Consider the following 16,928-nt stretch of genomic DNA (forward strand, 5'->3'; position numbering starts at 1 on the left):
CTTGTCAAATGCCTTGCTGAAATCCATATACACTACATCTACAAACTCTACCTTCATCAATATGTTTAGTCACATCCTCAAAAAATTCAATCAGGCTTGTAAGGCACGACCTGCCTTTCACAAAGCTATGCTGACTATTCCTAATCATATTATGCTTCTCCAAATGTTCATAAATCCTGCATCTCAGGATCTTCTCCATCAACTTACCAACCACTGAAGTAAGACTCACTGGTTTATAATTTCCTGGGCTATCTCTACTCCCTTTCTTGAATAAGGGAACAACATTTGCAATCCTCCAATCCTCCAGAACCTCTCCTGTCCCCATTGATGATTGAAAGATCATCGCCAGAGGCTCAGCAATCTCCTCCCTCGCCTCCTACAGTAGCCTGGAGTACATTTCATCTGGTCCCGGTGACTTATCCAACTTGATGCTTTCCAAAAGCTCCAGCATATCCTCTTTCTTAATACCTATATGCTCAAACTTTTCATTTCTTCCCCATTCTGATGTTTGGTCTGAACAACAACCGAATCTCTTGACCATGTCTACATGCTTTTATGCTTTGAGCTGTTGCCACATGATTAGCTGATTAGATATTTGCATTAACGAATAACTGTACAGGTGTATATAATGAAGTGTGTATATACAGATATATGGCAATTTAGAGTATGTTTATGATGTACTGTACTGCTGCTGCAAAACAGTACATTTCATGACATACAGTATGTCATCGAACATAGAAATCTACAGCACATTACAGGCCCTTTGGCCCGCAATGTTGTGCCGACCACGTAACCTACTCTAGAAACTGCGTAGAATTTCCCTAGTGCATAGCCCTCAATTTTACTAAGCTCCATGTACCTAACTAAGAGTCTCTTAAAAGACCCTATTGTATCCACCTCCACTATGTCGCTGGCAGTGCATTCCACACACCCACCATTCTCTGTGTGAAAAACTTATCTCTGACATCCCCCTTGTACCTACTTCCAAGCAAGTTAAAACTGTGCTCCCTCATGTTAGCCATTTCTGCCTGGGAAAAAGCCTCTGGCTATGTATAGAGATATACACCTCTATTAGGTCACCTCTCATCCTCCATCTCTCCAAGGAGAAAAGGCCAAGTTCACTCAACCTATTCTCATAAGGCATGCTCTCCAATCCAGGCAACATCCTTGTAAATCTTCTCTGCACTCTCTTTATGGTATCCACATCCTTCCTGTAGTGAGGTGAGCAGAACTGAACACAGTACTCCAAGTGGGGTCTGACCAATGTCTTATATAGCTGTAATATTGCCTCACAGCTTTTAAATTCAATCCCATGGTTGAAGAAGGCCAACACACCATACACCTTTTTAACAACACTGTCAACCTGCGCAGCAGCTTTGTGTGTCCTATGGACATGCACCCCAAGATCTCTCAAATACTCCACACTACCAAGAGTCTTACCATTAATATTATGTGTGTCTTCAAATTTGACCCACCAAAATGAACCAGTTCACACTTACCTGGGTTGAACTCCATCTGCCACTTCTCAGCCCAGTTCTGCATCCTATCAATGTTCTTCTGTAGTCTCTAACAATTCTCCAGACTATCCACAACACCCCAATCTTTGTTACTAACCCACTCTTCTACTTCTTCATCCAGGTCATTTATAAAAATCACATACAGGAGGGGACTCAGAACAGATCCCTGAGGCACACCACTGGTCACCATCCTCCATACAGAATATGAACCATCCACAACCACTCTTTGCCTTCTGTGGGCAAGCCAATTCTGGATCCACAAAGCAAAGTCTCCTTGGATCCCATGCCTCCTTACATTCTGAAGGAGTTTTGCATGGGAACCTTATCAAATGCCTTACTGAAATCCAAATACATTACATCCACTGCTCTACCTTCATCAATGTGTTTTGTTACATCCTCAAAGAGTTCAATCAGGCTCGTAAGGCACAACCTGCCCTTGACAAAGCCATGCTGACGATCCCTAATCAGATTATGTCTCTCCAAATGCTCATAAATCCTGCCTCTCAGGATCTTCTCCAACTTGCCCACCACTGAAGTCAGACTCACTGGTCTATAATTTCCTGGGTTATCTCTACTCTCTTGTCAGCGATAATTAACCTGATTCTGATTCTAAATTCCAAATAAACTCTTCTTTATGGCACTCCCACAGGCTCCCCTCAACTTCTGATACGGTGCAATTTACAATGGTCAATTAGCCTTTCAATCGCATCTGACCCATGTCCTCTTCTCATTACTACCATCAGGGAGGAGGTATCGGAAGCTGAAGGCACACACTCATCGATTTAGGAACAGCTTCTTCTCCTCCTCTGTCAGATTTCTGAACGGTCCATGAAGCCGTGAACACCACCTCTCTATTCCTCATTCACACTGTTTATTTATTAATGTACTTAGTGAGTTATCACTTTTATGTCTTGAATCAGGGTTAACAGACCCACAGTCAGGTTTATTATCACTGTTTTGTGACAACAGTACAGTGTAAGATTAAAAAAAAAAGTACTTCAAGTTACAATAAATAAATAATGTGGAGTACGCCCTTTGACCCGCACCACCCCTGAGGATCCCGATTTAACCCTAACTTAACCACGGGACAATTTACAATCATCAATTAACCTCTATGATGTGTCTCTGGTCTGTGGGAGGAATCTGGAACTCACGAGGATGTACAGACGCCTTACAGACCGCACTGGAATTGAACTCCAAACGCAGGAGCGTCCCGAGCTGCAGTAGCGTCCCATGCTGACTATCCCTAATCAGATTATTTCTCTCCAAATGCTCATAAATCTTGCCTCTCAGGATCTTCTCCAACTTGCCCACCACTGAAGGCAGACTCACTGGTCGATAATTTCCTGGGTTTTCCCATCCGTTATTTATTCTTTCTCTCTCTCTCCCTTTTCTCTCTCTCTTCTTTTTCTCCCTCTGTCCCTCTGACTATACCCCTTGCCCATCCTCTGGGTTTTCCCCCCCTCCCCCTTGTCTTTCTCCCTGGGCCTCCTGGCCCATGATCCTCTCATATCCCCTTTGCCAATCACCTGTCCAGCTCCTGGCTCCATCCCTCCCCCTCCTGTCTTCTCCTATCATTTCGGATCTCCCCTCCCCCTCCCACTTTCAAATCTCTTACTAGCTCTTCCTTCAGTTAGTCCTGACAAAGGGTTTCGGCCTGAAACGTCAACTGTACCTCTTCCTAGAGATGCTGCCTGGCCTGCTGCGTTCACCAGCAACTTTTATGTGTGTTGCTTGATAGTGAGGTAGAGTTCATGGGTTCATTCGGAAATCTGATGGCAGAGTGGAAGAAGATGTTCCTGAAACACTGAGTGTGTGTCCTCATGCTCCTGTAGCTCCTCCCTGACGGTCGTCACAGGAAGACAGCACATCGCAGAAGCAGCAGCTCCTTCGTGGCGGGTGCCACCTTTCTGAGGTGTTGCCACTTGAAGATGTCCTTGATGACGATGGATCTGAGTCTATAATCCTCTGCAGCCTCCTGCAATCCTATGCATTGGGTCCTCTGTATCACCACACAACCTGTCAGAATTCACTCCACCGTACATCTGTAGAAATCTGCTCTGTTATGGCTGTGCCTGTTTCAGGGGGGACTGAGTCATGATACCTCCCTGCCTACAGCGCTCACAGTGGGGGAAGATTAGACCCAGCACTTACCTTTGGCCCCTTGCAACCTACTCCCCTGTGAAAACAAGGAAAGGGAGGTGGGGGCAGGTGGGGAACATGGAGGACTGGGGGACCTGAGCATCAGCTATTCTGGCATCTGATGTTGCTGCTGAAACACTGCCCATTGGGGACCTCTCTGGGATTCAAGTTCCTAGGTGTCCTGGTCCAACCATATTGACCAAGCAAGCTCACCAAAGCCTCTACTTACCCAGAAGGCTAAAGAAATTGGTCATGTCACCGTCAGCTCTTACTGTTTTGTAGTGATGCACTGTAGAAAGCATTCTGTCCAGATTGGTATGGCAACTGCTCTGCACGTGACCACAATAAACTGCAGACACAGCCCAGCACATCACAGGAACCAGCCTCCTCTCCATGGACTCTGTCTACACTTCTCTCTGCCTCAGTAAAGCAGCCAGTAAAATCAAAGACCCCATCCACCCAGGACATCCTCTCTTCTCCCATTTCCCATTGAGCTGACGGTACAAAATCCTGAAAGCACGTACCACCAAACTTGAACAGATCTCTTGTATGATATGATTGGCTCTTGGCTTCACAATCTACCTCATTATGATCTTTCACTTTATCAATATCTTCTATCTGCATTGCTATTATCTTACCTTATTCTATCTCAACGCACTCTGTAATGACTTGATCTGCATGGACACTGTGCAAGACAAGCTTTTCACTGTATCTTGGTACTGCAGACAACAATAAACCAATCCCAATTCCAATGTAATTGTCATTCTTTCCTCAGCCGGCTCTGAGGGATCATTCCGCGGAGTAACCCCTGAGCAAGTGTTAAACCGGTTCTGACACTTGATAAAATGTTTGTGGGCAGCAGACTCTTTGAGCCAATCTGAGAATGCAACACAGACAAAATGCTGGAAGAACTCAACAAGTCAGGCAGCATCTATGGAGGGAACATTCTGGGCCAAGACCCTTCATTAATGCTACTACCTGAATGGCTCAAGACAGAACCCAAAGATAACAAAGTCCTCTCAATAAAGAAATTGCACCTTAAGTGACCTCAGGACATCCTAGTGAAGTCCTCTTGTTGGAGGGTTTATTTGTATACAGCGAACTCCCTCAAAGTGGGCTGAGATATTTAACTAACCTCGGGTTTCTTGATATTGATTCAGGGATAATTATTGTCCAAGGCACTGGGATGAACACTTTCCTGAGGTAGTGTGGATTGGTTTAATGATTTGTCCCATGGATACTGGCCCAGTGTCGGCCCAGACGCAGGCATCGTGTCTCTGTAAGTGGGACTCCAGCACCAACCTGAGGTGTGGAAGAAGAGGTATCTTCTCACAGGCAAAAGAAGTAAAAGGAACTCAGCCTGTCAGGTGACATCTGTGGGGGGGAATGGACAGTTGTCATTTCCGGTCGAGACCCTTCATCTGGAATCCAACTGAACCATCATCCATCCATTTCCCTCCACAGACACTGTCTGACCAGCTGACTTCCTCCGGCATCTTGGTGTTTGCTCCAGATTCCAGCATCAGCAGTATCTTGTGTCTCTCTCACCTGATGGCCAGTTCAAACACAGTATTTACAAAGCCAGCGGACAGTTTGGCTTACTTTAATTTGCTCAGACCGTTGGACGGTGGCCCGAGGTGCTACTAAATTATTGAAGAAAATAAGTGTGAAAAAAGTCTGTTATTTTAAAATAGAACAAAGCATCGGCCCTCCAAAGTTCCTGTGGGTTTGATTCACAAACTAGGCCCTCAGGATGGACAGACAGGCCCTATTGAGACAAGTGGGACAAGTACTCGGCCAGGCTGCTAGGTGGAGCCCTGGGTGTCCAGCTGCAAGGACCTGATGGTCACCGCCTGCCAACTGGCAGCTCTTCTGGGATCTCCAGTTTTCCACTGTTGCTGTGGATAGCCAGGCCTGTTGGATCCTGTAACTAGGCAACGGCAGCCACCTGGGAAACAGAGATAATCGCCTGACTAGGGAGGTTTAATCAGGCTTCGGCAAGGATGCTAGTGTGGCTGGGAGCTGGCGTGGGAGGCAGGAAACACCAGGGACTGCGACAGCAAATGATATTATCTAATTTAGATAAAAGAAGCAGATAAAACTGGTAAATCCAAAAACAAAATGCTGAAAGGGACAAAGCAAAAGGATTCATGTCTGAGTTCCAAACCTGTAAATTCTCTCATTAAGAAAGGTTAAAGGTCAACGCAGAGTAAAACACACACATCACAACTTGCCCCAGGCCTCGTTAAGGTATTCTATTTGTTAGTAGCAATGTCACACAAGAAAACAGAGAAGTGTTTGTGTTTACCTTCATGTAGCCTGTAGCTCAGGCATTGATAAATCTTCTTATTTGCTACTCTGCTGTACTTTTGATCTATAATTTTACTGACCACCAAGAGTTAGGGGTGCACCCCCGCAGGGGAACCATTTCCTCTGTGTGCCTGGGCTCTGGAGGCAGTAGCTCGGGGTCAGCAGCTCCCAGGCTGTCTTGCTTGTCAGTAAAGTTGCCAGACAAGTTGATAGGGTGGCTAGGTAGGTGCATGGTGTGTTGGCCTTCACTGGTCAGGGGTTAAAGTTCAAGAGCCGTGAGGTAATGTTGCAGCTCTATATGACTCTGATTAGACTACTGTTGTGTTCAGTTCTGGTTGCCTCATTACAGGAAGGGTGTGGAAGCTTTGTGGTTCCCTAGCTGGGGTCCACGGACCCCTCGGTTAACGCTAAGGGTTCACGGCATAAAAAAGGTTGGGAAGCCCAGTGCAGAAGAGATTTACCTTGATGCCGCCTGGATTAGAGAACATGTCTTCTGAGAATAAGTTGAGTGAGCTAGGGCTTTTCTCTTTGGAGCAGAGGAGGGTGAGAGGCAACTTGACAGAGGTGTACCAGACAGTAAGAAGCATAGTGGACAGCCACAGACTGATTTCAAGGTGATTTGAGTAAAGTATAGAATAGGGGGGAATGTGAGAGGTAGGTTTTTCACACAGATAGTGGTGGGTGCATGATACCTGCTGCCGGGGTGGTAGAGGGACATTTAGATAGCCACGTAGATGAAAGAGAAATTGGAGGTCCATTGGAGAGACAAGGGTTAGATTGATCTTGGAAAAGGATAAAGGGTTGGCACAACAAAGTTGGCCGAAAGGCCTTTACTGTGCTGTACTGTTCTATGTAAATAAGACTATACAGAAGGATGGAATAGGGTTCAGACCGATCATGTGCCGTGTCGTATTATGTGGGCAACCACAGTCTTGACCATGATTGTTCTGGACAAATTTTCTTACAGAAGTGGTTTGCCATTGTTTTCTTCTGGGCAGTGTCTTTACAAGATGGTTGACCCCAGCCATTATCAATTCTCTTCCGAGATTGTCTGCATGGTGTCAGTGGTTAAATAACTAGGACCAGTTGCTCATATGACCATCAACCACCTACTCCCATGGCTTCACGTGACCCTATTTGGGGGGCTAAGTAGGTGCGACACCTTGCCTAAGGGTGATCTGCAGGCTAGCGGAAGGAAGGAGCACTTTATGCCTTCCCTGGTAGAAATATGGTTCCACCTCACCACCCCCATCTTGTCCGAAGGTTCTTAAAATTCCCCATGAGTGTGGTGGAGGAAGCACTACCCAGTGCCATTAAACTGTCTACTGTGGGTGTTATTCTAGAGATACCACAATTGGGATGTCTACTGTGGTGGGAAAGACCAGTTAGCCCAACAATAGCCCCAGTTTATTGTTAAATAGCTTTAGTTGTGAAGTCCTGAAGTTAATTGGGAATGGAATAAACTTAGAACCTGGCTGGGTAATCCCTGTCACAAAGTTCTGGCACCAACCATGTCCCAATGTTGATGCCTAATGCAACAAACAAGAAACATTGGGAATCTCAGCGGATCAGGCAATGTTGGTGGGAAAATAATCACGGTTAACATTTCCAGGTTGGGGACCCTTCACAGGCTCAGCTTCCAATCTGTCTTTGTCTCTATCCACAGATGCTGCCTCACCTTCTGAATGTTTCTGGAATTTTCCAGTTTGATTTCAGATTTCCGACATACAGTCACTTTTCACTTTTCATTTCATGCCCTTTAGAGGCAGGGCTCCAGAAACTTCGAGTGGTATCAGGCCAAGTCCTTGGGTGTGCTTAAGGCAGAAGTTGGTGAGGGGTTAAGGATTATGAGGAGAATGTGGGAAAGTGGAGTTGAAAAAAATCAGCCATGATTGAATAGACCACATAGTTAATGCTGCTCCTTTGTCTTCTAGTTGTGGGTCAGGGGAAATCTGTGAGATTCCAGTGGCACCTCCCCTGGTATCAATGCCATCTTCTAGACCAAAGGACAATTTATCACCGATCTCAATCACCTTAATCAGGAGGTTATATGTGTCACACAATGATCTTCATTTCTCCAAAGAGGTTCTGGCTGCCAGTGCTGCTCGGGGAAATGGAGCTTACAAACAGACCCACAGGGAGATCCTGATAAACCTGTAAAATTGACTGGTTCAGTAACAGGCAAAATATTGTGCCCATTTCTGGTCACCCAACCTTGGACTAGCTCAGACAGACTCCTGGATGGCATGGATGAGATAGGCTGTCGGTCGTGTTTCCAAGGTGTAGAACTCTCATATCTTCTGGTCAGTATGGTTGTGGACATGGACGGGGACAATACATGAGATCCTGGTGGAACCTCCCTGTGTATCAATGCCACTTTCTAGACAATAGGAATACTTATCCCCCAGCATTAATAGTGCCAACATGTAAATGATGCATTTAAAGCTGAAAGACCATCGGACCATTAGACATAGGAGCAGAATAGGCCAGTCAGCCTATTGAGTTTGCTCTGCCATTCCATCATGGTTGATTTATTATCCCTCTCAACTCCCATTTTCCTGTCTTCTCCCCATAACCTTTGGCAAACTTACTAATCAAGAGCTTATCAACCTCTGTTTTAAATACACTCAATAATTTGGCCTCCACAGCTGTCTGTGGCAATGAATTCCACAGATTCACCACCCTCTAGCTAAACTTCCTCCTCATCTCTGTTCTAAAGGGATGTCGTTGTAATCTCAGGCTATGCTGTCTGGCCCTAGACTCCTCCACTATAGGAAATATCCTGTCCATGTCCATTCTATCCAGGACTATCAATATTCAATAGGCTTCAATGAGATTTCTCCCTCATTCTTCTAAATTCCATCAAGTAGAATCCCAGAGTCATCAAATGCTCATCATATGTTAACCCTTCTATTCCCAGGATTGTTCTTGTGATCCTTCTCTGAATCCTCTACAATGCCTTCCATAGATAAGGGGCCTAAAACTGCTCACATTTCACTGTATGTACATGTAACGAATCAAGCCAATCTATTATATTTAAAGGTCACAGAGAGATAAAGCTGTACAGATCCGAATCAGGCCTTTTGGCCCATCATGTTTATGCCAGCTATCACATCTATCTATACTGTTCCATAATCTGGAGCCCTTTACCTCTATTAATCATCTTGCAGCCTCTGCCGCTCCTCCAAGAGGACCACAGCCTTGTCGTGGTTTGGAGGTTTGTGTGCCTCAATGACCCAAAGAGCTGTGTTAGTCAGAGTCAGGGCTTTTTGCTTTGGCTCTCGGTAGGGTCACCCATGCCAAACAGGTCAAAGGGTAGAGGCTAAGAGTGGTCCACCGGTCCTCCAGGTTCGGGGGTTCAGCTCAGGGCTAACAACCCTGACTGGTGAAGCAAAATTGTTACGGAAACAGCAATGAAGAATTCTTCTGCATTTGAGTGCAACAGTATTCCTGAGTCTCCACCCGGATCTGCTTGACTGACAGTAGTGAAAACTGAGAGGAAGCTACTGACGTGATGAAGGAAGCCCTGAACACTGCCAGAGATGGAGGGTCTTCATGGCTGCCGTAATCATAAGTGTAACGCGGAGTAAGTAATTCATTCTCTGTCACTATCTACAGCCTTGCCTCCCTCCCTCACCTGGCTCCATCTGCCAATCTACCCTCCTCACTTACATCCCTCTTTATCCCCTCCCTGTCACCTTCTTATACTGGATATATCCCCTCTCTTTCATACTGGGTATTTCCCCTCCAGATGAAGGGGCTTGACCTGAAACGTTGACTGCCCGTTTGCCTCCACAGATGCTGCTGAATACCTCCAGCATCCCTATTCAATCCACATTCCAGCATCTGCTGTCTCCTCTGTCTCGATCCCATCTGCCTGCATTAATTCTGTGTCCCTCTCCGCCCTGTTCATTCAAGTACCTGTCCAGATTATCCTTACGGGTTAAGATTAAGATTAACTTTATTTGTCACATGTATGTTGAAGCATACAACGTAACGTGCCGTGAGTGTCAAAGCAAATCAGCGAGGATTGTGCTGGGGGCAGCACACAAGAGTGACCGCACTTCCGGCGCTGACACAGCATACTCACAACTCACTAACCCTTTGGAATGTGGGAGGAAACTGGAGCACCCACACAGTCATGTGGGGAAAGTACAAACTCCTTACAGGTAGTGGCAGGAATCGAACCCCTGATCTTCCAGCCGCGCTGTCAAGTACCTGCTGCACTACCGTTTCCGTGCCTGCCTCCACCACCTCCTCATTCCAGACACCAACTACTGGGCAAAGAAGCTACCCCTCAGATCCTCTTTAAACCTACCCCCTCTCTCCCTGAGCAGATATGCCCTCCAGTTTTAGACAGCGTGAGCATGGGCAACAGACATTGGCTGCCTAGATAGGCTGTGGGAAGAGATTCACTGGAGAGATTCCAGCTTAGGTTGGAGGTACTGGACTTGCAGTCCTTGGAGAGTAGAAGGTTAAGGAGGGGCTAGCTCACGGTGTACGAGATCAGGAGGGGTGCTAGAGAGGGTGAACAGGGACTGCCTTTAGGAGATAGTTCATCAAAAACAAACTATGCATCAAACAAAGTACACAAGGTAAAATGAGGAGAAAGCTTCTTTCTGTGGAGAGCAGCTGTGATTGGGATTTACCAACTGTACAAGAGGTGGAGGCAGGGTCACAGAGTCATAGTATGCTACAGCGCAGAAACAGGCCCTTCTAGTCAGTACCAAACTATTATTCTGCCTAACCACAGCTGGACCATAGCCCTCTATATCTCTCTCATCCATGTATTTATCTAAACTTCTCTTAAATGGTGCAATCAAACCTGCACTCGTTCCACACTCTCACCACCTTCTTAAGATCCCACTCAGATTCCCCTTAAATATTTCACCTTTCACCCTTAACCTATGACCTCTAGTTCTAGGCTCACCGAACCTGAGAGGGAAAAGCCTGCTTGCGTTCATCCTATCCACACCCTTCATAGATCATGAGATGAAGATTCAAGTGTGGGGAAAAGCCTGTTTACTTTTACCCCATCCACACCTCTCATAATTTTCCATACCACTATCAAATCTCCCCTCAATCTTCTATGTTCTAGGGAATATTGTCCAACCTATTCAATCTTTCCCTGTAATTCAGGTCCTCCAGTCCCAGCAACATCCTTGTAGATTTCCTCTGTACTCTTTCAACCTTGTTTACATCTTTCCTGTAGGTAGGTGACCAAAACTGCACACAATACTCCAAATTAGGCCTCACCAACTTCTTGTTCAACTTTAGCATAACATCCCATCTCCTGTACTTAATATTTTGAACTTCTATGCTCCAGGGAATAAAGTCCTAACTATTCAGCCTCACCCTATATCTCAGATTCTCAGGTTAACATTAAGGAGGGTTAGTGTCTCAAGTACTTGTCCGGTTTCCATCATCCATCAAATCCGTATTGTAAGCACATCTCCTGTTGGAGATCCCTGACCGTGTGCTTGAATACCTCATATGAAAAAGAGGTTAAACACACAGGGGCCAGCACATACCCTTGCTTCTCACCTTTTGCTTAAAGTTGCTCAAAGCAATTTAGAAGATAGGCGTCACACGGATCTGGAGAGCACCCGACAGAAGAGGAAAGCAGCAACAACAGCCATGCCAACAGAATCAGGACAACTCCCTTGTCCCTACCACGAATGTCTACACCATTCAAGAATTGGACTTTACAGTCACCTCCTAACAGACATCAGATGAGCTGCACAAACACAATTGAAATCGACGGACAAACAACACCTTGCTTTCAAAGGTAAATTTAATAGGTACTTGAGACATTAACCTGCAGGGCCATGGCAAAGGGTGCTGCTGAATGGGACTGAGGGAAATTGATCTTCCAGGAGCTGGCATGAACCAGACAGATTGAATCGCCTCATTCTGGGCCACAATCCATGTGTCTGTACTGAGGTGTCACTATTTAATGCAGGGCTGATGTGTCGGAGCCAACAGTCAAGTGACAAGAAAGCCATTTAGTCATCGTCACTTCTCATGGCTTCTGGCCTTATGCAATTAGCTGACACTATGGAGGGCATCACGAGCTTTGCGACTCAGCTCACTATCTGTGTGCTAATAACAAATGGCCCATTATGGCTATCTGAGCATTGTATTGTGTACATAACACCTCGGGTGTGCTAAAATCAAGAGTTAATTATAGCCCCTCTTCATCACTGTGACTTAATTCTCCCATGTGCCAGCTCTTGCCTGAAGCCCTTGTTCTTACGGGGTCGTGGACGGAACAGAGCCCAGAGACTAGGCTTGCTACCGTGAAAGGCCAAAGAATGTAACAGTGGAGATTGAGGCTACCCAGTTCATCATAAATATGCTACTTTTTTGATAGAGCTACCCAGTTTCTGCTCCCTACATGGAACTGAAATTTAGCACATTACAGCAGAGTGCAGGCCCACGATGTTATACTGACCTTTTAAACGACTCTCTGATCAATATAAACTTTCCTTCCCACACATTCCTCCATTTTTCTGTCATCCATGCGCCTCTTTAAGAGTTTATTCAATGCTCCTAATATATCCGTCTCTACCACCACACACCCACCACTCTCTGTGTAAAACTCCTACCCCTGACTCGCCCTGTAGCATAACACTTTAAAGTACTCACAGCCTGGGCTCAGTTCCCACCGCTGTCTATAAGGGGTTGGTATGTTCTCCCCAAATGCTCTGGCTTTCTCCCATATTCCAAAGAGGTATGAGTTAGGGCTGCCACCACCTCATCCTCGGACTGTGTTAGCCGTTGATGTAAATGATGCATTCCTTTGTAGGTTTCAGTGCACATGTGGCAGATAAAGCTAATCTAATCTAATCTAAATTTATGTACCTCTCTGGTGTCACCTTTCAGCCTTCTTTGCTACAAGGAATGCAGACCCACTCTGTTAAGTCTCAAGACCTCCAATCCAGCTGACATTCTTGTGACCCTCTCTATCATACCCTTCCTATTGTGTGGTGACCAGAATTGCACGCAATACTCCATGCGTGGTTTCTTCAAGGTGTTTCAGCCGGGGGTGGTAATGGAGATAAGCTCGCCACCTATTAAATGCTCCCAATGGCGTGCGTTGCGAAGAGCCTCTGACAACCAAGTCCAGCTCCTGGGCTTCAAGCGTGGCTTAGCAACTGAGCCCGGTGGAACTATTTCTACTGACAGGAGAAGGGGCAAGGGTGGATTACTGGCCCCTTAAAACCAGTTGTTTCAGGCAGATGGGGCTCGTCGGCCGTGATTGGCAGCCCAGCTAGGAGAAGGGAAACTCTGATCTCAAACCTTGGCTGCCTTGCGGCTATACCCACTCATGGGGAAAGCTTCAGGAATAAACCCTGAAGGAAAAATTCAGAGTTGGAATCCCTAAAGCAGTCCTAGGTTGAGCTCAATGCTGATTGGCAACCCCTGTGATGCTGCTGGTGCCAAACTGCATCGGTCTCTGCAGTTCCTTTGGGTTCATCAGATGCATGGAGAGGGGGAGCTTGCTACATGGGCAACAGCTCGCTCTCCATGTTGTACTGCCCAGGCTTGTGTATCTAGACAACTAGGATGCAATATCCATGGAGGCCTCAGCACTCCTTACGCAGCCTAACCACTGTTCTGTACAACTGACACATGACATCCTAATGCAATGTAATTTTTAGATGAAATGTCACACTTTTAACCCTCCTGGGAAATGTTTCCAGCGTGTATTTGTAAAGCTGTGTGCACATGTACTGAGGGCTTGGAAATATTCTAGAAGGTGTGTGTGATCTGTTCGTGTGTGTGTTTAGTGTGTTATTTGATCATCAAGAATTCACAGCTGGAAAGATACCTTTAGGAAAGTCTTTCCTCTCTTGAATTGGACACACAATTATAAACCAGGCCAAAGACTAGCCCTACGCTCCTGATTTTCGGTCACCCAGTATGGAGGGGAGAGGGTCGCTTGGGGTCGTCCTGCACCCGGGCTTGGCCATTCTAGCCATTCACAGTTCCAAGCAGTGGGCAGTCCAGAGCTCTGCCTGAGCCAATGATCTGCCCCTCTTCTACGGTTACGTCCATGCCTGGGTGTCCATCGACAAAGAGCACACAGTCTCTATGGTACAATGGGAGATTTCTGAGAAAGATGGGCTCCTCTGGGGCTTGGATGTGTCGTGGACAGCAATAATCATATTTTTATTTGAAACTGCAATAGTTTATGAAGTAACACACACAGAATGTGGAAGGAGCTCAGCAGGTCAGGCAGCATCTATGGAGAAGGATAAAGAGCTGACTTTTTGGGCCAAGACCCTTCATCAGGACTGTAAAGGAAGGGGGAAGAAGACAGAATAAGAAGGTGGGGGAAAAGAAGGAACACAAGCTGGCAGGTGATAGGTGAAATCAGGTGAGGGGGAAGGTAGGTGGATGGGTGAAGTGAAGCCCTGATTTATTGTATAGTGCCTTGTTGCTGAATAAACTATTTAATAAAAAAGGAGTCGCTGGGAACCATGGTCTGGAAGTGGTTGTTAGGTGATTATTCCTTTTGGGGGAGGGATTTGGGATGGATTCGAGCAAAACCATTTGTGCAGATGGATGGTTTATCAGGACACTGGTCACTGGGGCAAAGTGTGTCAGACACACAAGTGAGGTGAGATGGCTGACTGCCACTGTAGGTCCTATAAACCTCCAGAGCTCAGGGGAAAACACCATGGGTGACGTGACCCACCGACTATTTTACCACCCAGAGATGTAAATGACCTTGTTCTATGAATACACAACAGCCAGAGTTCATTAAAGGTGAGGCTGGAGAAGTCTCAAAAGGAAATTAAAACTGGTCTCCAAACAACATGGGCATTTCGACCTCTGATCACCCTAACATTGCCAGCCCCATTCTCACACATACTTACCGCCACAATCAGGAAGTCCAAACAGCACCAGGCGTTGGTGAAATACTTCTTGAAGCCGTAGGCCACCCACTTAAGAAGCATCTCCAGCACAAAGACATAGGTGAAGACCTTGTCCAAGTACTCCAGCACCACCTTTATCACTGGCTTTTTATCAATGTTGATGTCTTCAAACGTCTGCAGGACATGAAGGCACAGTCAGCATGGAAGGTGGCACAGGCCCCCAGATCAATCACTACACCTCCTCCAGAAAACTTGGTACCTGAACTGGCTGGTGAGAGTGCCGCGGAGAAATGACTCCTTGCTACAATACTCAACTCTGTGCCCAGTGTTGACTGGGCAATACCCCTGGCCTACCCACTCCTCTGTCTGGGCAAGGGTCCTGCTGTTTCATCATCTTTGTATCACGCTGGTCAGTGGAAACACAGAGATCTGAAAAGGTTGCAGGGTTGGAAGTCGCGGATGACATGAGTCATGGGCACAGAGGGGATTGAACAAAACGTAAAAGAAAATGGAATGTCTGAAGACGTGGCATTGTTTGGCAGGCAGGAGGAATGGATGATTGGGAATGGACAAAAATCAGGCTCGACCTGGAGTTCTGCCATTTTCCAAGGAAAGCAGGGAGAGATTCCTGAGCAATTTATTAGCAGTGTGGGGGAACAGGGAGATCTTGGAGTCCATGTCCATGGATTGCTCAGAATTGCCGCACAGGGTGGCAGGGTGTAAGGTGTGTTGGCCTTCACTGGTTCAAGAGTCATGAGGTGATGATTGCAAGCTCTATAAAACCCTGGTAGACCTCACCTGGAATACTCATTATAGGAAGGATGTGAAAACTCCAGAGAGGGTGCAGCAGAGGTGCTGTCTGGATTAGAGAGCATTAAGAGGAAAAGTTGAGGAGCTAGAGCTTTTCTCTTTGGAGTGAAGATGAGAGGTGACTTGATAGAGGTGTCTAAGATGATATGAGGCATGAGAGAAAGGATAGCCAGTGCCTCTTTAACAGATCAGAAACAGCTAATACGAGATGGCATAATTTTAAGATGATTGGAGGAAAGTATAGGGGGGAGTGTCAGTGGTAGGTTTTTTTTACACAGAGAGTGGTGAGTGCGTGGAATGTGCTGTGGGGTGGAGGTAGAGACAGATACATTAGGGACTCTTAGATGGGCACGTGGATGAAAGAAAAGGAGGGCTTGTGAAAGGAAGCACAAGATTGATCTTGGAGAAGGTTTAAAGGTTGGCACATCATAGGCCGAAGGGCCTATATTGTATTGCATGGTTCCATGTTGTACGCTCTATCAGAACATGGGTAGTAGGAGACTTAGATGGTAACGTCAATGAGTGGTTAGACTGTCTCTCATTGAAGACAGCCGCTGTCTCACACTTCTGTGGTGTGAACGCTACTTGCCACTTATTGGCCTAAGAACGGATATTGTCTGGGTGCTACTCCATGTCAGCACAGCAGCTTCATTTGTTTTGGGGTGAAGAGGGAACAGAGATTGGATCATTATGAGGTACACTCGAACCACCGAGGCAGGGAGGGTACAGGCAGAGTGCTTGGAATTGGGGTGCGTAGTGAAAGCCAGCATGGGCCCAATAGGCTGCAGGGCCTGTTCGGGTGCCACAGGACAGGAGAACTATTAATATCACCACCAAGGGATGTTCTAGAGCGAAGACAAGGTCTATGAAGTCTGATGCCTCTCGGCCCAAGCCCAAAGCGAATTTGTGACTGACCAGGGCTCCACTGCTCAGTAGGATCATGAAGATGATGAAGCTCTCGAACCAGTTGTGCTCCACAATTTTGTAGCAGGTTTTCCTCAGGTTCCACCAGACCCTGCCGAAGCTGGTCGTCACGTCAATCTGGCAGCAGCTGAAATGGCGGACGCAGGCTGTGGAAAGAGAGAAATAGAGTGAGAGGGAGAAAGGGAGAGAGGGAGACAGAGAGAGAGCGAGAGCAGGGTAGTGAGAGAATGAGAGAGAGGAAGAGGGGGAGAAAAGAGAGAGAGAGAGAGAGGGAGGGCTCAGGGCTCCTCCAGATTGAAGGACTGGCATTCTGAGTCCTTCCCAACCTCAGGGAAGGAAG

General features: G+C 46.5%; 1 protein-coding gene across 3 annotated transcripts in view; it reads right to left on the reverse strand.

The window, feature by feature from the left end:
* The window catches only part of scn5lab (sodium channel, voltage gated, type V-like, alpha b), a 489,515-nt gene that overhangs the window by 68,316 nt on the left and 404,271 nt on the right, over positions 1–16,928 (reverse strand). For all 3 annotated transcript variants that reach the window (XM_063044491.1, XM_063044492.1, XM_063044490.1), the window contains exons 20-21: positions 16,580–16,734; positions 14,855–15,028 (exon numbers count right to left, since the gene is read on the reverse strand). In XM_063044491.1, coding sequence (XP_062900561.1) covers positions 14,855–15,028; positions 16,580–16,734 — 329 coding nt within the window. The remainder of the gene's footprint in view (positions 1–14,854; positions 15,029–16,579; positions 16,735–16,928) is intronic.

The sequence above is a fragment of the Mobula hypostoma genome, chromosome 3 (assembly GCF_963921235.1).
Source record: "Mobula hypostoma chromosome 3, sMobHyp1.1, whole genome shotgun sequence".
Lineage (NCBI taxonomy): Eukaryota > Metazoa > Chordata > Chondrichthyes > Myliobatiformes > Myliobatidae > Mobula > Mobula hypostoma.